At 67.8% G+C, this 21,019-nt stretch overlaps 1 protein-coding gene across 13 annotated transcripts in view; it reads left to right on the top strand.

Annotated features, from left to right (window-relative positions):
• PACS2 (phosphofurin acidic cluster sorting protein 2) overlaps positions 1–21,019 on the top strand; it is a 45,132-nt gene that overhangs the window by 19,763 nt on the left and 4,350 nt on the right. For 2 of the 13 annotated variants that reach the window (XR_011384992.2, XM_070065455.2), the window contains exons 2-20: positions 109–196; positions 2,636–2,725; positions 3,203–3,328; positions 3,589–3,751; positions 4,092–4,165; positions 4,324–4,404; positions 5,696–5,755; positions 10,303–10,460; positions 12,500–12,590; positions 12,761–12,835; positions 13,246–13,388; positions 14,156–14,291; positions 15,179–15,283; positions 15,377–15,483; positions 15,911–16,065; positions 16,385–16,495; positions 16,792–16,900; positions 17,293–17,325; positions 20,388–20,430. Coding sequence is in view for 9 of the 13 variants with exons in the window: in XM_070065455.2 (XP_069921556.1) it covers positions 109–196; positions 2,636–2,725; positions 3,203–3,328; positions 3,589–3,751; positions 4,092–4,165; positions 4,324–4,404; positions 5,696–5,755; positions 10,303–10,460; positions 12,500–12,590; positions 12,761–12,835; positions 13,246–13,388; positions 14,156–14,291; positions 15,179–15,283; positions 15,377–15,483; positions 15,911–16,065; positions 16,385–16,495; positions 16,792–16,900; positions 17,293–17,325; positions 20,388–20,430 (1,948 nt within the window). In the remaining 4 variants the exon portion in view is untranslated. The remainder of the gene's footprint in view (positions 1–108; positions 197–2,635; positions 2,726–3,202; positions 3,329–3,588; positions 3,752–4,091; positions 4,166–4,323; positions 4,405–5,695; positions 5,756–10,302; positions 10,461–12,499; positions 12,591–12,760; positions 12,836–13,245; positions 13,389–14,155; positions 14,292–15,178; positions 15,284–15,376; positions 15,484–15,910; positions 16,066–16,384; positions 16,496–16,791; positions 16,901–17,292; positions 17,326–20,387; positions 20,431–21,019) is intronic. The other 11 variants (XR_011384993.2, XM_070065462.2, XR_016226795.1 and 8 more) reach the window with 10 other exon arrangements.

Below are 21,019 nucleotides of genomic sequence, written 5' to 3' on the forward strand. Positions count from 1 at the left end.
TGGCACCAGGCTGAGCGCCTGTGCTCTCGACTTGCAGTGGGCAGCCTGGCGGGGCTGGGGCGGGCTCCTGGCGGTCCTGGCACCAGGCTGAGCGCCTGTGCCCGGCAGGTTGTGCAGCCTGACCCTGAAGAAGCTGGTGGTGCTCCAGGAGCTGGAGAAGGAGCGCATCTCCGTGGTGATCGCCGTCAAGATGCAGGTGAGGCCCTGCCTGCGCCCAGGCCGCCTGCGGCTGAGGCGCACAGGTGCTGGCAGTGGGCGTGGCCATGCCCTCCAGGGAGCGCAGCTGCTCCCATGCACAGCCCCGCCCAGGGCACCTGAAGCCAGGCCTGCCCCTTCCTCGCACTTTGGAACCTCTCGAGTGGGAGACGTGGGAGGGAGGAGCAGGGAACTCTGGGAGGTGGCCCCACGCAGGGCCCCTGACCTCTCACAGGCCCTGTCCTTGAACTGTCACATTCGGGGTTCCTTCGAGGCTGTGTTGAAAGGAGACATGGGGGTCTGCCGTCCGCACCCCACGCCTCCTGGGACAGCGTAGCTGAGACCAACCCAGCTGTGGGCCACCTTGGCCTTTCCGAGGGCCACAGGGATGGCTCTGGCCCGTCTGCCTGGCAGTGCCCTGCGCATGTGTGGGGTCCGTGGGAGCTGACCTCGAGCAGGTGCGTGTGGGACCACCTTCCTCAGGCAAGGGTCTCAGTACCTGACCCCAGCCCTGAGCCCATGAGGACACAGCCCTGTAAGCAAATCTACCCCCCAGCACCACACGCACCCCTGCTGAGCGAGCCCACACCCCAGCATCACACGCACCCCTGCTGAGTGAGCCCATTACCCCCAGCACCACACGCACCCCTGCTGAGTGAGCCCACTATCCCCCAGCACCACACGCACCCCTGCTGAGTGAGCCCACACCCCAGCACCACACGCACCCCTGCTGAGTGAGCCCACTACCCCAGCACCACTCGCACCCCTGCTGAGCGAGCCCACACCCCAGCATCACACGCACCCCTGCTGAGTGAGCCCATTACCCCCAGCACCACTCGCACCCCTGCTGAGTGAGCCCACTACCCCCAGCACCACACGCACCCCTGCTGAGTGAGCCCACACCCCAGCACCACATGCACCCCTGCTGAGTGAGCCCACTACCCCCCAGCACCACACGCACCCCTGCTGAGTGAGCCCACACCCCAGCACCACACGCACCCCTGCTGAGTGAGCCCACTACCCCAGCACCACTCGCACCCCTGCTGAGCGAGCCCACACCTCAGTACCACACGTACCCCTGCTGAGTGAGCCCACTACCCCCCAGCACCACACGCACCCCTGCTGAGTGAGCCCACACCCCAGCACCACACGCACCCCTGCTGAGTGAGCCCACACCCCAGCACCACTCGCACCCCTGCTGAGTGAGCCCACTACCCCAGCACCACTCGCACCCCTGCTGAGCGAGCCCACACCTCAGTACCACACGCACCCCTGCTGAGTGAGCCCACACCCCAGCACCACACGCACCCCTGCTGAGTGATCCCTCCCCCCAGCACCACTTGCACTCCTGCTGAGCGAGCCCACTACCCCCAGTACCACATGCACCCCTGCTGAGTGAGCCCACTACCCCCAGCACCACACGCACCCTTACTGAGTGAGCCCACTACCCCAGCACCACACGCACCCCTGCTGAGTGAGCCCACTACCCCCCAGCACCACACGCACCCCTGCTGAGCAAGCCCACCCCAGCCTCTTGGCAGGCCGGGCCAGCGAGTGCCCACCAGCCTGAGGGCCTCCTGAGCTGCAGCGGGTGAAGGCAGGGAGGAGGCCATGGTGGCGCTGCCCTGGGCATTGAGGTCAGGGTGCTGGCCACTGTCACACACCCGGGCCTGGTCTCCCCGGGCCTCCAGAACTGCAGAAAGCCACAAATGCGTTTGAACCTGGTGCTGTTGACCCGTCCACGCTGGCTTCTCAGCCCCTCCCTCCACTGCCTGTCTGCGGCTCTGCCAGGCCCTCAGGTTGCCCAGTGCACAGCCCCCCAGGCCTGCGTCCCCAGCCCACCCCACCCCCCTGCCTATCCTTTGAGCTCCGCGGCCCCTGCAGACCCTCAGACCCTCACTTGCTCCTCTCTGGGCTCCCTGCTGGCCACCTGCCCGGTGTGCCGGGCCGGGTGGGACAGGGGGAAAGGCACAGTGCTGCTCCGCCCCTCAAACCAACCTCACGGGGGTGCCAGGCTGGCCGGGTCCTGAGAAGCCGAAGCCAAGATGCGACTTGAGATCTGCAGAGGTGGGGGGACGTGGGGCCCCTGCGGCACTGCCGCTCCCCTGCCCGATGAGCAGCTTATTCTGGGGTCCTGCTGTGTCCGAGACAGCCCACCGCCAGCCCCCGGCTCCCGGAGTGTACTTTCAGGGCCTGGGGTCTCCGTATTTTAGGGTCTGTGCTGCGTGTTGCCTCTGGGAGGGGCCCAGAGTGTGCAGTCCAGGCCCTGTGCCAGTTGCTGTGTCCTTTAGGGAATGGCTGGAGGCCGGCAGTCGCGTTGCTGCTCTCCCACTGCGCAGGCAGGTGGCTACGGGTGGATGGGGCCAGCTGGTGCCCCCTGCTGGCAGTTGCAGAGAGTGCGGGCACAGCCGGCCTCATCGGAAGGTGCTCTGCTCCCCAGGGCTCCAAGCGGATCCTGCGGTCCCATGAGATCGTGCTGCCCCCCAGTGGACAAGTGGAGACCGACCTGGCCCTGACCTTCTCCCTGCAGGTGGGCCCGCGCCCGGGAGAGGGCGCGCGCGGGAGCACCTCGCGTGCTCTTCCTGAGGGCTTCCTTCGCTTCCTTAGATTAAGTGTTTCCTCGCATGTTCGTGATCAGAGCATAGTGATGGGGCCGCAGTCTGACGGCCGCGTTCAGGTCATCTAAGGCCTTCTGGTTCAGGGAAGGGGGAGGGGCTGCAGCCTTCGAATTCTGAGCGCGGGAGTTGAGCGGGACGGAGAAGTTCCAGGCTGCGCGGAGCCGTCGGGAAGGCCCAGGGCGGTCCCCTGCCGCCCGTGCACCTCAGTAGCCTTTGGAGGGCGAGCCTGGGTCTCGCTGCTCAGCCTGGAGGGTGCACGGTGCTTCCCGCAGGAGCGCCTGCGACCCCACGTGGGCGTCGGCTCGCGCCCGGGGTTTCCTCGTCCCGGGAGCTGGGGTGGGCGCAGGGCTGGGTGCACCCCCAGCTCTGGCTGTGGCCTCTGCCCTCAGTATCCGCACTTCTTGAAGAGAGAAGGCAACAAACTGCAGATCCTGCTGCAGCGCAGAAAGCGCTACAAAAACCGCACCATCCTGGGCTACAAGACGCTGGCCGCCGGCTCCATCAACATGGCCGAGGTGAGCGGGAGAGTCTGCGGGGCCAGGGAGGAGCCGCCCTCGTGGCCACAGCGCTGCTGCGGGTCTGCGCTGGGCTCCCAGAAGTGCCCCTCCCTGCCCGTGCGCTTCCTCCCACGTGGCTCTCAGCACGGGCCCACGGCCAGGAGAGCAGGCAGGGTCCCGGCTCGGTGCTGAGCCCGGCGTCCCTGCTCCCCGGCGTCCGGCTGCGGGCTGCAGCGCCCCTGCCCTGGCGCTCAGCCTCTGGCCCTGTGCCTGCCCAGGTCATGCAGCTGCCCTCCGAGGGCGGCCAGGTGCTCAGCCTGTGCAGCAGCATCAAGGAGGCCTCGGTCAAGGTGGCCGAGATCTGGATCGTGTCCTTGTCCAGCCAGCCCATCGACCACGAGGAGAGCGCCATGCAGGCCGACCCCAAAGCCAAGTCCACGGGTAAGTGTGGCTGTCACGGGCCCGCCCCCCTGGGTACAAGCTTGGTGGCACAGCCACATCCGCGGGAGTCCGGGCTGCCCTGCGGCAGTGGCTCCTTGGTCACAAGACCTGTGTGCGGGGCCCCACAGTGCCACAAGGGTCCTGCACAGGGTGGGGCCCAGCGGGGTCAGCTGCCACCCTTGTCACAATCGGAGGCACCGCCCCTCCCCACCCCAGGGGCCCCGGTCAGCGCTCCGGGCAGGCAGACACGCCGGGCGGCCCCTCCTTGCCGGGCGGGCGCGGGGCGGCAGCGCTGGTGGCCGGGCCTGGCAGACGCTCAGGGAGCCCCGTTCTCGCACAGACAACTACTCCGAGGAGGAGGAGGAGAGCTTCTCCTCCGAGCAGGAGGCCAGCGACGATGCCGTGCAAGGCCAGGTGACTGGGGCTGGCGGGCGTCCTGGGCCTGAGGGCCCGGCTGCACCTGTGTGTGGCCCGTGCTGGGTGTGGCCTGCCTGGAGGGACCCCCGACCCTGCACGGGGTCCGGGGCAGGGCAGGACAGGGCAGCCCGTGGCCTCAGCGTGCGTCTCTGCAGGACCTGGACGAGGACGACTTCGACGTGGGGAAGCCGAAGCAGCAGCGGCGCTCGATAGTAAGGACGGCGGCCATGACCAGGGTCGGTGCAGACCGGTTTTGCTAACACTGGGGCTGGTCCGGGTGGGCAGGGGCATGGGTGTGGGCATGGGCGGCCCTCTCTGGTGGCCCCGGGGTTTAGGTGGGGAACCTGCCCCAGGTTGGGGCAGACCTCGGAGGCCAGGGCCAAGTGTTGTCAACCAGTGCAGAGCCCTGCTGCCCACCCCCACCAGGTACGTTCTGCCTCCGGCCCTGGCCGGCCACGAGGGCTCACCCGGGACCCTGGCACGCGGTCCTGGCTGTGGAGACAGCCGCTCGCACCCTTTGTGTGGGCCTCCCTGCTCCTGCTCAGGATCGAGCCCTCGGGCCCTGGCGACTCCAGGGCTGTGGTCAGGACCACCAGTCTTCTCCCAGAACCGTGGGTGGGACCAGTCCCTTCTCACGGCCCCACCTGGTGCAGGCACCGAGTGGCCACCACTACCCGAGCCCGGGGAGTGCACGGTGCTGTGGCCGCCCCCACTCCATCAGCAGCTGAGAGGTGCATGTGTGGTGCCAGCCCCCACTCGTAGGGTCAGCTTGGGAGCGGGACTGAGCCAGCCAGCTGGTGTCCACCCCGACGGGTACACAAACAGCCCCTCTCTGCTGGAGTGGCCCAGGCCTCTGTGGGAGGCTGAAGAGGTGGCCGAGGGCAGCAGGGGCCGCAGTGCCCAGTGCTCGTGATGTGCATGTCAGGGTACACGCGTCGCCCGAGCGAGGGAGGGGCCGTGTGCCCATGCGCCGAAGCGAGGGAGGGGCCATGCAGGTGCTGACCGGAACGAGGGAGGGGCCATGCAGGTGCCGACCGGAATGAGGGAGGGGCCGTGCGCGCCATCGGCGGGGGGGAGCGTGCGCGCCATCGGCGTGGGTGGGGCCGTGCGCACCATCAGGCGAGGGGGGGGCCGTGCGCACCATCAGGCGAGGGGGGGGCCGTGCGCACCATCGGGGGAGGGGAGGCCGTGCGCGCCAACGGCGTGGGTGGGGCCGTGCGCACCATCAGGCGAGGGGGGGGCCGTGCGCACCATCAGGCGGGGGGGGGGCCGTGCGCACCATCAGGCGAGGGGGGGGCCGTGCGCACCATCAGGCGAGGGGGGGGGCCGTGCGCGCCATCAGGCGAGGGGGGGGGCTGTGCGCGCCATCGGCGTGGGGGCGGCCGTGCGCGACATCAGGTGAGGGGGGGCCGTGCGCACCATCAGGCGGGGGGGGGGCCGTGCGCGCCATCAGGCGGGGGGGGGTCCGTGCGCACCATCAGGCGGGGGGGGGCCGTGCGTGTGCTGACGGCGCCGCTTGTCTTGCAGCAGCAGAACTTCAAGCAGAAGGTGGTGGCGCTGCTGCGCAGGTTCAAGGTGTCGGATGAGGTGAGGAGCGCCCTCTGGCTGCCGGGTGGGGTGCGGGCCTCCTGCTGGGGCTGTGCCTCACTGCTTTCTCTGGTGGAGTCCCCAGGGACCCCTCCCACCGTGGGCGTGCCGGGGGCTTTAGCCTTCCTTGTCCCTGTCACTGGCCCCCAGATCTCCACGTTGAGCTTAGCCTGCGTGAAACAAAACCTCGGCCTGTTTTGAACGGCCAGAAGCAGCCGCTCCCTGGGCCCTGGGCCCGCGGGGGAGAGGAGGCACCTGGGCGTGGGGTCCTGAAGCAAGGTCACCACTCAAGCTCCCGACAGCCGCACCCCTGGAGGCAGCAGGGTCTGGGGTCAGCTCCCAGCAGCTACGCCTACGGCTGCTCCTCCCGGGCACACATGGTGGGTGGTCTCCAGCCTGCCTTTGCCCTGGGCGGTGGACCAGGCGCCCAGCCTTTTGGCTCAGCTGAGATGGGGCCTTCCTAGGTCCACGTGAAGAGGGGACATGCAGCCTGGCTACCCCCGCCCCCGCCCCCGCCCCCCGAGTGCTTGCTGCTGCCTCTTGACTCTGGCACTCTACTTGCCTGGCCAGCTGGGCCAGACTCCTGAGCAAACCCCAGAGCCGTGTCCCAGAGCCACCACAGAGCCGTGTCCCAGAGCCACCCCAGAGCTGGGCCACAAAGCGCGCCCAGAGCCGTGTCCCGGAGCCGTGTCCCGGAGCCACCCCAGAGCTGGGCCACAAAGCAAGCCCAGAGCCGTGTCCCGGAGCCGTGTCCCGGAGCCGTGTCCCAGAGCGCGCCCAGAGCCGTGTCCCGGAGCCACCCCAGAGCTGGGCCACAAAGCAAGCCCAGAGCCGTGTCCCGGAGCCGTGTCCCAGAGCGCGCCCAGAGCCGTGTCCCGGAGCCGTGTCCCAGAGCGCGCCCAGAGCCGGGCCCCAGCACAAACTGCACTGACACAGCTTGGCTCCAACTGCCAACTCGGCCCTGTCGTGGGGAGCTCAGTGGCTACAGGGGCAGGAGTCTGTCATTGGCTTGGCTCAGGCTCCCACTTGCAGGCGGCAGTGGCACAGGCGGCGCACGCCTTCCCTGAGCAGCACCTGTGTGCCCTGTTGGCCCCGGAGCCTGGCACAGGGGGCAGTCCTCCTGGCCACAGCAGCTCCCTGCCCGGGTCGCAGCCGTCTCGGCCTGTTCCCACTGCTTTGGCAGACGGCCTGGCTGGGGTGAGCTGTGGACAAAGGACGCACTGCAGCCCAGGTGTCCGTGCTGCCTCCTGCGTGGCAGCCCTGCAGCCGCCTCGGTGCCATCACCTGGTGTGGGGGGTTCAGCCTGGGGGTCCTGGGGGAGACGCCTGTCCCTTGCCTGAGGCTCACGGGAGCAGCACAGCCACAGCCCAGGGCAGAGCGCACAGGAGCGCACCCCTGGGGGAGCCAGCACCCCTGGGGGAGCCAGCACCCTGGGGGACCAGCACCCCTGGGGGAGCCAGCACCCTGGGGAACCAGCACCCTGGGGGACCAGCACCCTGGGGGACCAGCACCCCTGGGGGAACCAGCACCCCTGGGGGAGCCAGCACCCTGGGGAACCAGCACCCTGGGGGACCAGCACCCCTGGGGGAGGCAGCACCCTGGGGGAACCAGCACCCTGGGAGAACGAGCCTGGAGCTCACTCCTCGGGGCCCTGTGCCAAAGCTGAGGCTGCGTTGTACTTCCCACTCAGCACAGACGGTGCCGGTGCCAGTGCCCGGGACACAGGACTGCCTTCCGCAGAGCTCTGAGTGCTGACCCACAGAGCACCTGTGCAAAGATGAGCTGGGGGCGGTGCTGTGGCGGAGCGGGTAAAGCCGCCACCTGCACTGCTGGCATCCCATATGGACGCCGGTTCAAGTCCCAACTGCTCCACTTCCAATCCAGCTCTCTGCTGTGGCCTGGGAAAGCAGTAGAAGATGGCCCAAGTCCTTGGGCCCCTGCACCCATGTGGGAGACCTGGAAGAAGCTCCTGGCTCCTGGCTTCAGATTGGCACAGCTCCTGCCATTGCAGCCAATTGGGGAGTGAACCAGTGGATGGAAGACTCTCTCTGCCTCTCTGTAACTCTGCCTTTTAAATAAATAAATAAATCTTCAAAACAAAACAAAAACAAAAAAACAAGCAGTGGAGCTGGGCATGGGTCACGCTCCATGTGCGCAGCCTGACCCTACGTAAGTCCCACACTGGCCGCCGAGAGGCCGTGTCCGTGGGCAGCCGCGGCCTGGGGAGATGCGCTCTGGAGCCGGACGCTGTGGCTGCATGGTGCGGGTTGTGCACTCAGAGATGGCAAGTGCCGCGTGCATCTGACCACGGTTCTAAAACAGGAATATGCTCTCAGGAAGATTTAAGAGAAAGCGCAGAAAACAGAAGAAAAAGAAACCAGAGGATGTGCACGTATTTGGGTGCCACATATCGAGTTAGGTGGAGAACTCTCAAAACCCAGTAAGAAAACATCCCCAAGTTACAAACCAGCAAGAGTCACGCAGCGGATGCAGCGCTGGTGAGGGAGGGGAGTGGCGGCGCCCTGCCATCCCCCACCGTCCCCCACTGTCCCCTGCCATCCCCCACCGTCCCCCACTGTCCCCTGCCGTCCCCCACCGTCCCCCACTGTCCCCTGCCGTCCCCCACTGTCCCCAACTGTCCCCTGCCGTCCCCCACTGTCCCCCACTGTCCCCTGCCGTCCCCCACTGTCCCCCGCCGTCCCCCACTGTCCCCAACTGTCCCCCACTGTCCCCAACTGTCCCCTGCCGTCCCCCACCGTCCCCCACTGTCCCCCACTGTCCCCTGCCGTCCCCCACTGTCCCCCACCGTCCCCCACTGTCCCCTGCCGTCCCCCACCGTCCCCCACCGTCCCCCGCTGTCCCCTGCCGTCCCCCACCGTCCCCCACCGTCCCCCGCTGTCCCCTGCCGTCCCCCACCGTCCCCCTCCATCCCCTGCCGGCCTGCGCCGTCCCCCCGTCCCCTGCTGCCCCGTGCCATCCCCCACTGTCCCCCACCCCTCTACTTTCCCCCGTCATCCCCCACTGTCCCCCGCCGCTCCCCACTGCCCCCCCACTGCCCTGTGCTGTCTCCCACTGTCCCCCACCGTCCCCCACCGCCCCCTGCCGTTCCCCACCGTCCGCTGCTGTCTGCATCAGGAACCCAGCCTGAAAATTAATGTTTAAATGCAAGGGCTCCAGGCCAGGGCTTGACAGAGCGTCTTCTGCAGGTAAAGTTTACATAAAGCAGAGTGCAGAGTGGTCCAGAGGCTGGGGTCAGGGCTGAGTCTGCGCCCCTCTGCAGGGCCATCAAGCCCACACCACGGGGAAGGACACTTGTCTCTCTGACAGAGGCTGCTGGGACAGCTGGATGTCCACGGTAGACAGCGGGGCTGGACCCTTCCTCACCGCACATCCAGAAACCAGCCCAGCGTGGATCGGGGACAAAAACCCAGGCCAGTGTCTCACTGTGCAGGGGGCAGTGATGTCACGCACGTGGCCATAGAAGGGACCAGAGAAAAATAAGTTGGGCTGTGCCGTGTTGAACACCCGTGTTGCGTGCCCGTGGGAGGACACCTGTCTGCTGTGCATGCCTGGGGCTGGCTCACCCCCTGTAGTGCCGGCATCCCACATGGGCACTGGTTCGAGTCCTGGCTGCTCCTCTTCCGATCCAGCTCTCTGCTGTGGCCTGGTAAAGCAATGGAAGATGCCCAAGTCCTTGGACCCCTGCACCTGCATGGGAGACCAGGAAGAGGCTCCTGGCTTTGGATTATGGCCACGTAGGGAGTGAACCAACGGATTGAAAGACTTCTCTCGCTCTCTGCTTCTGCTTCTCCGTGACTCTGTCTTTCAAATAAATAAGCGAAAAGGAAATGAGTCATGCAGCTCAGAAGCAGACAACGGCTCTGGAGAGACGTCTCTCCAGGGCGGAAGTGCGTGTAGCCACCAGTGCCTGGCTGCTGCCGCTGGCCGCCGGGGAAACAGGCCTGCTGGGGGCTGGCTCTGGAACACGTTCGGAGCAGTGACCGACGCTGCTCGGGACGTCCTGTCCCACATCGCAGCTGCTTGTGTGACGCCAGCTTCCTGTGGTGGGCCCAGCGCGTGGGTCCCTGGAACTATGTGGGAGACCTGGATGGAGCTCCTGGCTCCTGGCTTCGGCCTGGCCCAGTCCTGACGGTTGTGGGCACCTGGGGAGTGGGCCAGCTGTCTCTCTTTATCTCAGACACTTCTGAAAAACACAAAAGGGGAAGCAAGTGCTGGGGCTGCGCCGTGCACTCCCTGTAGGAGCCGCAGCCCCAGCCGAGTGCACCCTTCGAGGGGAACCAGAGAGAGGGCGGGGAGTGCACTGAGCAGCAGCCCCATGGTGGCTGCCAGGGCCAGGAGGGAGAGGTGTTTTACGTCTGACCTTGGTGGCCACGCTTCACACCTGAAGGACTGGCCAGAGCAGGCGCCCAGCCAGCCTGCGCCTCGGGCCACAGCTGTGCCCGCAGGGCCTCGCGAGACGGCTGCTGTGTCAGGAGCAGGCGGGCAGCCTGAGAGGAGGCTCCTCACCTGTGCCCGGCCCCCTGCAGGTCCTGGACTCGGAGCAGGACCCCACGGAACATGTCCCCGAGGGGGAGGAGGACCTGGACCTGCTCTATGACACGCTGGACATGGAGAACCCCAGCGACAGTGGCCCTGACATGGAGGACGACGACAGTGTCCTCAGCACCCCCAAGCCCAAGCTCAGGTGGGACCGCCCTGGCACCTGGCTAGGAGGGAGCCCACCCCTGCGCACCAGGCCACCTGCCCGGCCCTGGGGCCACAGCAGGCAGACAGGAGGTGGCCTGGGGCTTCCTGTCCCCCCGGGTGGTTATGGGTAAACTGAGCTGGGCAGCTCCCCATTCAGGCCAGGCGAAGGGAAGGCCGTGCGGGGCGTGGGGAGGGGCCTTGGGGCGGGGCACCAGAGACCCACAGGGCAGCCAGTCTGCAGTTTCTGTGCAGGGCAGCGTGTCCTCCGGTGAGTGGTGGCAAAGCCTCGGGAGCCCATCTGCCTTCGGGAAGGTTCTGTCTGGAATCCACAGGGAACGTGGAGGCAGATGGCTTCCTGGCATTTTGGCTAAGACCGAGGGACAGACGATGGCATGGGGACGGGGGGCTGTGTGCACTGTCACAGGACAGGGGCTGCCGGGAACCTCTCCCCAAGGATGGGGGGGCAGGAGGCGGGGCTGGCTGAGGCCGGCCTGGAGGGAGGGTTAGGCTGTGGACTCAGGAGCCCAGGTCAGCCACGTCGCTGGTGTTCCCAGGCTGCTCTTTCCTGTGCCGAGCTCCGAGCTCCGAGCTGCGCTGTGCGCTCGTGTTCCCCGCCCCGGCCCCAGGCGGACGGTGGAGCCGCACCTCCAGTGTCGGGCGGTCCAGTCCCTTGTCACCGCAGCGCGCACCTGCGGCAGCCAGCTCTGAAAGGGGAAGGTTATTTAGCTTGCAGTGTGGGAGGTCGAGTCAGAGGCCGCGCTGGCTGGCCGTGGTGAGGTGGCAGCAGTGTGGGAGGTCGAGTCAGAGGCCGCACTGGCTGGCCGTGGTGAGGTGGCAGCAGTGTGGGAGGTCGAGTCAGAGGCCGCACTGGCTGGCCGTGGTGAGGTGGCAGCAGTGTGGGAGGTCGAGTCAGAGGCCGCACTGGCTGGCCGTGGTGAGGTGGCAGCAGTGTGGGAGGTCGAGTCAGAGGCCGCACTGGCTGGCCGTGGTGAGGTGGCAGCAGTGTGGGAGGTCGAGTCAGAGGCCGCGCTGGCTGGCCGTGGTGAGGTGGCAGCAGTGTGGGAGGTCGAGTCAGAGGCCGCACTGGCTGGCCGTGGTGAGGCGGCAGCAGTGTGGGAGGTCGAGTCAGAGGCCGCGCTGGCTGGCCGTGGTGAGGCGGCAGCTGGCGGCACGGTGGGCGGGAGCCGCTGCGGGAGCACACAGGGACGGAGGGGAGCTCCTCAGTTATTCTTCCAGTGCTGCTTTATTTTCATCTGCGAGAGAGCGAGAGAGAGAGCGCGAGCGAGCGCGCTTCCGTCCACCGGTTCACTCCACAAATGTTCCAGCAGCCGAGGCTGGGCCAGGCCACAGCCAGGAGCCTGGAGCTCCGGTCTGGGTGTTTGGCGTGGTGGCAGGGGCTGAAGCTGTTGCACTGCCTCCAGGAAGCGTCAGCAGGAAGCTGGATCGGAAGACGAGCGGCCGAGACGTGGGCCGGTGCTCTGATGCGGGACGTGGGCTTAACCCGCGGCACCACCACAGCCGCCCCGACTTGCGCGACGGTGCCCCAGGCACGCGCAGGCGTGTGGCACAGCAGTTAGGCTGCTCCGGGCGCCGCGTCGCGTGTCCCTGTGCCAGCTTCACTTTCCGGTGCGGTTTCCCGCTGACGTGCACCCTGGGAGGCAGCAGGTCTCGCCCAGCTGCTCGGGCCCCTGCCCCACATGGGAGATCTGGGTGGGGGTTGCTGGCTGCAGCCTCTTGGGTCCCAGCTGTGTGGGCGTTCGGGGAGTGAACCAGCAAATGGGAGCCCTCCCTCCCTCCCTCTGTCTCTGTCTCTCTCGCTCCCCGTGTGTGAGTCTGTCTATGTGTCTCCTTATTTCTCTCTTTGCCTTTCAAATAAAGTAAATATAAGTAAGTAAAATGGAACTCAGCTGTCTCCCGCCAGCCGTGACCCAAGGGCCCCTGCTCGGCCTCTCCTGCTAGTGGCTGCCCTGGGGGCTGAGCCTCCAGCCCCAGTGGCACCTCACGGGTCCTGGCAGACACAGCCTCTTCCCCGGCCAGGCCCTACTTCGAAGGCATGTCCCACTCCAGCTCGCAGACCGAGGTGGGCAGTGTGCACAGCAGCAGGAGCCACAAGGAGCCCCCGAGCCCCGTGAGTGCAGCCCACACCTTGTGCCCGTAATTCAAGTCACGGGGCCGTCCCCCGGGCTGGGTCGGGGGGGCCTGACACCCCCAGCACAGCCTGGGCTCAGGGTCCTGCCAGGAAGCAAGGCCACCTCGGCAGCCGCAGCTGGTGGACCTGAGTCCTGTCTCGTGCCCCAGGCCGACGCGCCCGAGAAGACCCGGTCCCCGGGAGGCAAGCAGCCCAGTGACAGCGTCTCCGACACCACAGCCCTCGTAAGCCCCTGCACTGGGCCCCAAACCCAGGCCTCACACCCCCTGCCCTGAGCACCGGCTGTGCAGACGCAGGCTCAGTCCTGGTGTAGCCGCCTGCCCGCGGCCAGGGATGCCAGGTCCACCCCCACCTCGGAGCCCTGGCAGGCCCCACGGCACCTGCTTTTGTCCTGCTGCCCTTGTTTGGGGTCTTGGGTCAGGCGGGGTCCTCAGCAGGTCTGGTGCTGGTCTCCCGGTGTCTGGGCCCAGGGCTCTGTGCTTGGAGGCTGAGGTCAGCCAGGCCCCCACGGGCAGCCTGTGGCCGTCCACATGCAGGGAACTGCAGCCCAGGAGAGCCAAGAAGCACCCAGCAGGGGAGCGTGGTGGGCACGGCTGCCCAGGGCCTGTGCGCACGCTCCCCCCTTGCTTGGCAGAGCGTGCCAGCCCCTCGGGAGCAGCCAGGGCAGGCCGAGGACAGCCCCGAGGCCGAGACCCCCACCCTGGACGTGTTCACCGAGAAGCTGCCACCCAGCGGAAGGATCACCAAGACCGAGTCCCTCGTCATCCCCTCCACCAGGTGATGGGGGCCCCATGCTGGTGGGGGTGGGGGCTGCGTGAGGCCACAGCAGCCTGTGCTGGGGGTGGGTGCCCGTGGGATGGGGCCTGCAGGGAGCCGAACTGGAGCGGCCAGGATGCCATATGGGCTCTGCCATGGGCTGGCAGGGAGGGCAGGGTCCCGGCCCTGGTCAGCCGGCCTGAGAAAGGGACAGGACTGGGTCCTGGAGCTGCGCCTCCGTCAGCTGTGTGTTCGTGGGTGTCCAGTGCCGGCAGGTAGACAGTCTTTCTCGAATGAGCACAGGTGGCTTCCTGGGGGGTTCCCCAAGGGTTTCTCAGGTCATCTGCCCCCCCACGACCCTGCCCAGGTCAGGCCAGAAGTAGTCTCTGAGCAGCGTGTATAGGGATGGCCAGGACCACTGCTACTGCCCCGTGCAGCCCCCACCCTGCCCAGCCTCTGCTGGCCTCACCCTCTCCAGCCTGGACTCCCAGCTTCTGCTGATACCCACGTGACCCCTCCCTGAGTGGTTAGAGATATGCCCAGCTATTGTCTCCACTGGCCTCGGGCCGTGTGATGGCCTTGGTGCCCAGCCCTGGCCTGTACCCCCATGCAGGACAAGAGGTTGAGCTCAGCTTTCACCTTGAGCCACAGGCCCCTGTGCCCTCCGACGAGAAAGCCGAGCTGGGGGCCAGGGTCTGACCCGGGGCCCTGGTCTTGCAGTGCTGCCGCCCCCCAGGGTGAGTGGGCCCAGGCCCCGGGGCCCCCATCCCAGTCTGTGCTCATCCCAGCAGGTCCGAGGGGAAGCAAGCCGGCCGCCGGGGCAGGAGCACGTCGCTGAAGGAGCGGCAGCCGGCACGGCCGCAGAGTGAGCGAGCCAACAGCCTGGATAGTGAGCGCTGCCCGGACACGCGGAGCCAGCTGCAGGTGCAGGGCAGGGCCTCGCACAGCTGGAGGGCTGCAGGCTGCCCTGCCCCTCCCTGTCCGGTGTCTGAGGGCTGGTGTGGACGCCTTTGTCCTGTCCGGTGTCCGAGGGCTGGCGTGGACGCCTTTGTCCTGTCCGGTGTCCGAGGGCTGGTGTGGACGCCTTTGTCCGGTGTCTGAGGGCTGGTGTGGACGCCTTTGTCCTGTGCGGTGTCCGAGGGCTGCTGTGGATGCCTTTGTCCTGTCCGGTGTCCAAGGGCTGGCGTGGACGCCTTTGTCTGGTGTCCGAGGGCTGGTGTGGACGCCTTTGTCCTGTGCGGTGTCCGAGGGCTGGTGTGGACGCCTTTGTCCTGTCTGGTGTCCGAGGGCTCATGTGGACGCCTTTGTCCAGTGTCCGAGGGCTGGCGTGGACGCCTTTGTCCTGTCTGGTGTCCGAGGGCTGGTGTGGACGCCTTTGTCCTGTGCGGTGTCCGAGGGCTGGTGTGGACACCTGTGTCCGGTGTCCGAGGGCTGGTGTGGACGCCTTTGTCCTGTGCGGTGTCCGAGGGCTGGTGTGGACACCTGTGTCCGGTGTCCGAGGGCTGGTGTGGACGCCTTTGTCCTGTCCGGTGTCCGAGGGCTGGTGTGGACACCTGTGTCCGGTGTCCGAGGGCTGGTGTGGACACCTGTGTCCGGTGTCCGAGGGCTGGTGTGGACGCCTTTGTCCTGTGCGGTGTCCGAGGGCTGGTGTGGACACCTGTGTCCGGTGTCCGAGGGCTGGTGTGGACGCCTTTGTCCTGTCTGGTGTCCGAGGGCTGGCGTGGACGCCTTTGTCCTGTGCGGTGTCCGAGGGCTGGTGTGGACGCCTGTGTCCGGTGTCGAGGGCTGGTGTGGACGCCTGTGTGTCGCAGATCCCCAGGAAGACCGTGTACGACCAGCTGAACCACATCCTGGTCTCCGACGAGCAGCTGCCCGAAAACATCATCCTGGTCAACACCTCTGACTGGCAGGGGCAGGTAGGGGCGGGGCCCTGGTCCCCAAGGTGCTGGGGGCTGGGGCGCGGTGGGCCGGGCCGCGTGCCGAGGGTCACGCGTGTCTGCCGTGCCCAGTTCCTCTCGGACGTCCTGCAGAGGCACACGCTGCCTGTGGTGTGCACCTGCTCTGCCGCGGACGTCCAGGCGGCTTTCAGCACCATCGTCTCACGCATTCAGAGATAGTGAGTCGAGCCCGCACCCTCGCCGGCCGCGCCTCCGCCCGGCTGTCTGTTCCCGAGGCGCCCACGCGGGCCCCCACGGCCCAGCCAGCCTGCGGGGGGCAGGCTCCCCTCCTGGCTGGGGAGTCCTGCCCCTGGGGAGTCCTGCCCCTGGGGAGTCCTGCCCCTGGGGAGGGTCCTGTCCTGGGGAGGGTCCTGTCCTGGGGGAGGTCCTGTCCTGGGGAGGGTCCTGTCCTGGGGAGGGTCCTGTCCTGGGGAGGGTCCTGTCCTGGGGGAGGGTCCTGTCCTGGGGAGGGTCCTGTCCTGGGGGAGGGGTCCTGGCAGCTGCACGAGGGGCAGGTGCCTCAGCACAGCCTCCCAGGACCGGTGCTGGAGGCCCCGCGCCCAGGCCGGCTCCGCTGAGCGCCGCCCCCTCCCCGCTGCCGCGCAGCTGCAACTGCAACTCCCAGCCGCCGCCGCCCGTGAAGATCGCGGTGGCCGGCGCGCAGCACTACCTCAGCGCCGTCCTGCGGCTCTTCGTGGAGCAGCTGACCCACAAGACACCCGACTGGCTGGGCTACATGCGCTTCCTGGTCATCCCACTGGGTGAGGCCCCAGCGTCGCACACTTGGGGTGTTTTGGACGTCGCTGTAGTGGGGGGGAAGCTGCCACGGTGATCCTGCAGCAGTGGCTGGGGGCGGCCCGAGCCAGCCCTGCGTGGCTGCGCCGCGTGAGCGCCTGGTGCAGCCCAGGTCTGCGGACGGGCAGGTGTCACCCTGCTGCGTCACAGCTGCTGGCGGCCGTCCCCAGGGGAGGTCCTGGCCCCCTCGAGGGGGCTGCACAGATCCTCAGCAGGGCAGGTCGGGGGTGCCCAGGGAAGGGGGTCTGTCGCGGGTCTCACGTGACGGCTCTCCCCGGCACGCAGGCTCGCACCCTGTGGCCAGGTACCTGGGCTCCGTCGACCACCGCTACAACAACTTCTTCCAGGACCTGGCCTGGAGGGACCTGTTCAGCAAACTGGAGGCCCAGGGTGCCGGTGAGGGCCCCCCGCCCCTTGAACCTCTGCCCGGAGTCGCCAGGGCCAGCACATGGCCAGGGGATGGCAGGGCTGCAGCTAGGGGCTGCCCTCTCTGGCCTGGGCCAGAGCTTGTGGGGTACATGGGGCCAGTTTGGGAAGAGGCAGGGTGCAGAGCCGGGGAGCTGCCCTTCAGGACTGGGGAGGCCTTGTGGCCCTTTGCCGCCCTGGGCGGTCATGGGGCCCTGGTGTGGTTGGCAGGGAAGCGGGAGGCCCTGGGCCGTAGGCCCGACCACTGTGGCCACCTCCTCTTGCAGTGCAGGACACGCTGGACATCGTATCCCGCGTCACACAGTACATCTCGGGGGCCAACTGCGCCCACCAGCTGCCCATTGCGGAGGCCATGCTGACCTACAAGCAGAAGAGGTAACACGGGGACCTGGGCCCGGGCCTGGGGCGGCAGAGGGAGCTCTGGTCTCGCCCTGCGGCGTGGGCTGGGGGCACAGGTCAGAGCAGGGTGAGCCTTCTCCGTGTGTGCTCAGGGCCGAGAGCCAGTGCCGCGTGTCGGCACTGCAGGCCTGGCGTTCGCGGGGGTCCGCGGTTTCAAGAGCCCACTCTTGTGGGTTGGCCGTCCTGGTGCCTGCTGGGATGAGAGAGCACAGGGCGGGGCTGGATCTTTTCTGGGGGGTGCCCGGTGGGCAGTGCGTGAGCCCACTGCCCCTCTGTAGCCACCTCAGCAGCCGTCGGCGAGGTGCCGGGGCTGCGCTCCTGAGTGTGTGCTAATCGTCTCTCTTCTCTCTTGGTGGCTTTCTGCAAAGGAAAAAGCACTTCCATTTTGACTTTACCCTAAGGTACGCTCCCTGGCCCGCGCCCGCCCGTCCGCCCCGGCTGGTCTTCAGGCTTGTTTAGCAGTCACCGCCCGGTGTCCCTGCCTCCCAGCACAGGCCCTTCAGCCGGGCGAGGCCAGGGCAGAGCTGAGCCCCCGCTGGGAGGCCCCCAGGCCCAGGCCCAGCTGCAGTGGCGTTCCCGAAGCCAGGACGGGCTCCAGGCCGGGGACTGCAGGGCGGAGGTCGGGGCTGGCTGGAGGACATGACAGTCAGTGGCCACGCCTCGAGCTGCCTGCGGTGCTGCAGAAAGTGCCCCCTCACACCCGAGCAGGGGTGTGCAGAGGCGGCAGAGGCGCACAGGATCCCACAGTGGCTTCTGCGGCTCCACTCGGAGATGCGGCCTGGCACTGAGCCCCGATGGGGTAAAACCCTGGATCACAGAGGTGCCGCCCCAACCCCAGATGTCCCCCACACCCCCACTGTGCTGGAGGGGCCACTGGCCCAGGGCCTGCTAAACAAGCCTTCGCAGGTCCCAGAAAGACCAGCCACAGCCCTCCCTGCCGCCGCCGGCCACAGCTTCTCTGTGCAGCAAGCAGGGCTGAAGAGAGACCCTGACCCTCCGCCCCGACCCTCTGCCTCCTGCCCTTTCTCCATGTTACAGTGGTGACACCGGCCCCCCCCGGGGGAGTGGGGGCCCGGATACCCTGGGTGGAGTCCACTGAAGACTTAGTCACTGCACCAGAAAAAGTGCCGTCCACCAGGGAGTGGAGGCCAAGCAGGGGGCCCGGAGGGGGCTGTGAACATGGCCCCTTGAGCCCGTCTCAGGCCCCTCCCCACCCCGGCTCACCCACCTGCGTTCTTCCTGTAGCCTGCCCGCGCTGGCACAGGGACGAGGCGCTCGGCCCAGCAGCTCCTTGGGTGCCTGCACCTCCATGCCGTGGCCGGGGCTCCGGAGCCGTGGCCAGGGCTGTGATCCTTAGCCACTGAGCACGCCAGCCCTCCAAGAGCAGGCGTGTGCTGCAGGCGTGGGCGGCCCTCTGTCCAGGGCTGGGGAGCTGAGTGGCAAGCCGGTGTCACCCCTGTTGCTGTGTCCAGTGCTGGGTGTCGTCTGCATGGCCCAGCTGCAGCTTGGCTTTGAGTCCCAGCCGTAGCCCCGTGGCCATCGTCTGCGATGCTCCACCCCTGCCATGCGCTCTGCTCAGGGCCTGTGACCAGCGGCTGCCCGCCTGGGTCGGGGGGCTTGGGGGGTGACCTCCGCCTGTGACGAGCAACTTCCCACCAGGGTCGGGGGGCTTGGGGAGGGGTGACTGCCTGTGACGAGCAACTTCCCACCAGGGTCGGGGGGGCTTGGGGAGGGGTGACCTCCCCCTGTGACCAGCGGCTGCCCGCCTGGGTCGGGGGGCTTGGGGGGTGACCTCCGCCTGTGACGAGCAACTTCCCACCAGGGTCAGGGGGCTTGGGGAGGGGTGACTGCCTGTGACGAGCAACTTCCCACCACGGTCGGGGGGGCTTGGGGAGGGGTGACCTCCCCCTGTGACGAGTGGCTGCCCACCAGGGTCAGGGGGCTTGAGGGGTGACCTCCCCCTATGACAAGCGGCTGCCCACCAGGGTCGGGGGGCTTGGGGGGTGACCTCCGCCTGTGACGAGCAGCTGCCCACCAGGGTCGGGGGGGCTTGGGAAGTGACCTCCGCCTGTGACGAGTGGCTGCCTACCAGGGTCAGGGGGCTTGAGGGGTGACCTCCCCTATGACAAGCGGCTGCCCACCAGTGTCAGGGGGCTTGGAGGGGGTGACCTCCCCTGTGACAAGTGGATGCCTACCAGCGTCGGGGGGCTTGAGGGGTGACCTCCCCTGTGACAAGTGGATGCCTACCAGGGTCGGGGGGCTTGGAGGGGGGTGACCTCCCCCGTCCTGGGGACCACCGCCCTGCTTGCCTTCTGTAGCCTCCTGGCCGGGAGGACCTGGCGCTCACAGCTGTTTCTCAGCCCCTGGGTGTCCCTGCTTGAGGGTGGGGGTGGGCAGGGAACGTCCTCAGCTGCCACAGGGCCGAGGCAGGGCCCAGCCGGGATTCGCAGGTTCTTGCTTATTTGGAAGGCGCACAGGAGGGCAGGTTTGTCTCACCCAGCTCTGCTCAGCACAGGAAGGAGGCTGGGAGTTCACTGCTCCTCAGGGCCCCCCAGGCATCTGCCCAGTCCCCTGCGTTCTGGGCTGGCCCCGGGAGAGACACTCGTGCAGCTGTGGGCACACGTGAGGGCACTCAGGCCACGCACTGCCCCACCCCAGGCTCGGGGACGTGGGGACGCTGACCGTGGGAGCGGTGCGCAGGGCAGAGGGCCGGGCTCCAGGCGGGGGCGGCTCCCCTGCTGCCCCCAGTGGCCTGGCACCCGTGATCTCAGCACCACACGCGTGTGCACGAGTCTCCGTCTGCAGGCGGCAGGCTCCACGCTGGGGAACTGACACGGACGTGGAGCTGCGTGCTGGCCCCACGCCCTGCAGACCAGCCAGCGAGGAGCCTGCTGCAGCGTCGGCCCCCGCGCAGCTCCCGCGTGGCCAGGTGCACTGGCCAGGGACCACGAACAGGTTTTCACGTCCGCGTCTTCTCCGTGGTGGTGCAGATGCTGGGCAGAGCGGAGTCCAGACCAGCTGTCACCACCCACTGGGCACCAGGAGCTCTGGCCCTTCCTGTGCCTGGGTGTGAGTCTGGTGGGACGGCACCACAGCCAACGCTGGGCCTCCAGAGCTCGCACCGATGTTACCCAGACGGCCTGGGAGGAGACCTGGGGAAGCCCCCCCGCCCCGGCTGAGCTGGGAACCAGGCAGGATGGTGGCCACGCGGGACTGGGCTGGTGCCCCATGCAACAGACTCGGGTGTGGGGCTCTGTTCGCTGGCCACCCCTCGCCACCTGCGGGCTCCCCGGTCCCTAGGTGCTCGCCCTGGGCCCAGGCAGTGTCACGGGAGACCCGAGCGTGGGCTGGAAGCCAGGCTGGGCTCAGGGTCGGGAGAATGCCGAGCCCACCTCGGTGCTGCAGCCTGGGGTGGGTGGCGCGTGCCCCCCAGAGACCCTAACTGTGTTCTCTCTGCTGCTAGCCCGGATGAAGAGTCCTCCCAAAAGTTCATTCCCTTCGTTGGGGTGAGTACCACCGGGGAGAGACCCTTGCCAGACGTGCGGACGACACTAAGGGCTGCTCTCAGAAGCAAGCCGGACTGGGGCCCTGAGCTCGCCTGGCTCGGGTGGGGAGTGGGCTCGAGCCCTTGGTTCTCCAGTTCTGCTGGGGGCTGCAGGTAGACGCACAGGCTGAGTCTGGGTGGGACGTCCGATGGCACCAGCTCCAGGAGGGGACCACAGTCCTTTGAGAGCCGAAGGCTATGGGAGCTCCCAGGGGTGCTGCCCTCCCCATACCCCTGTGTCTCACCCTGTCGGGTGGCCTCCCACCAGCCGAAGTGTCTGCTGTGAGACCTACACGGCAGCCTGACAGGTGGAGCCGCCAGGCCGGGCAGGGCCTCTGGACCTGTTTCCCCACAGTGCACCGTGCCGTGGCTGGGTCCCTGGTGCAGGACCTGGGGACCCTCTGGGAGGGGTGCCATCTGTAGGGCACAGCCCACTCGAAAGAGCTCCATGTGGTAGCGACTGCCCGTGCTCAGCACCCAGGCCCGTCTAGCAGCTGGCTCGCTCCACACTGCACAGTACGCGTGCCCGTAGCTACCATGCTGGGCTTTGC

Source organism: Oryctolagus cuniculus, chromosome 20, assembly GCF_051225735.1.
Source record: "Oryctolagus cuniculus isolate XC-2025 breed Fujian yellow rabbit chromosome 20, ASM5122573v1, whole genome shotgun sequence".
NCBI classification, from domain to species: Eukaryota; Metazoa; Chordata; class Mammalia; order Lagomorpha; family Leporidae; genus Oryctolagus; species Oryctolagus cuniculus.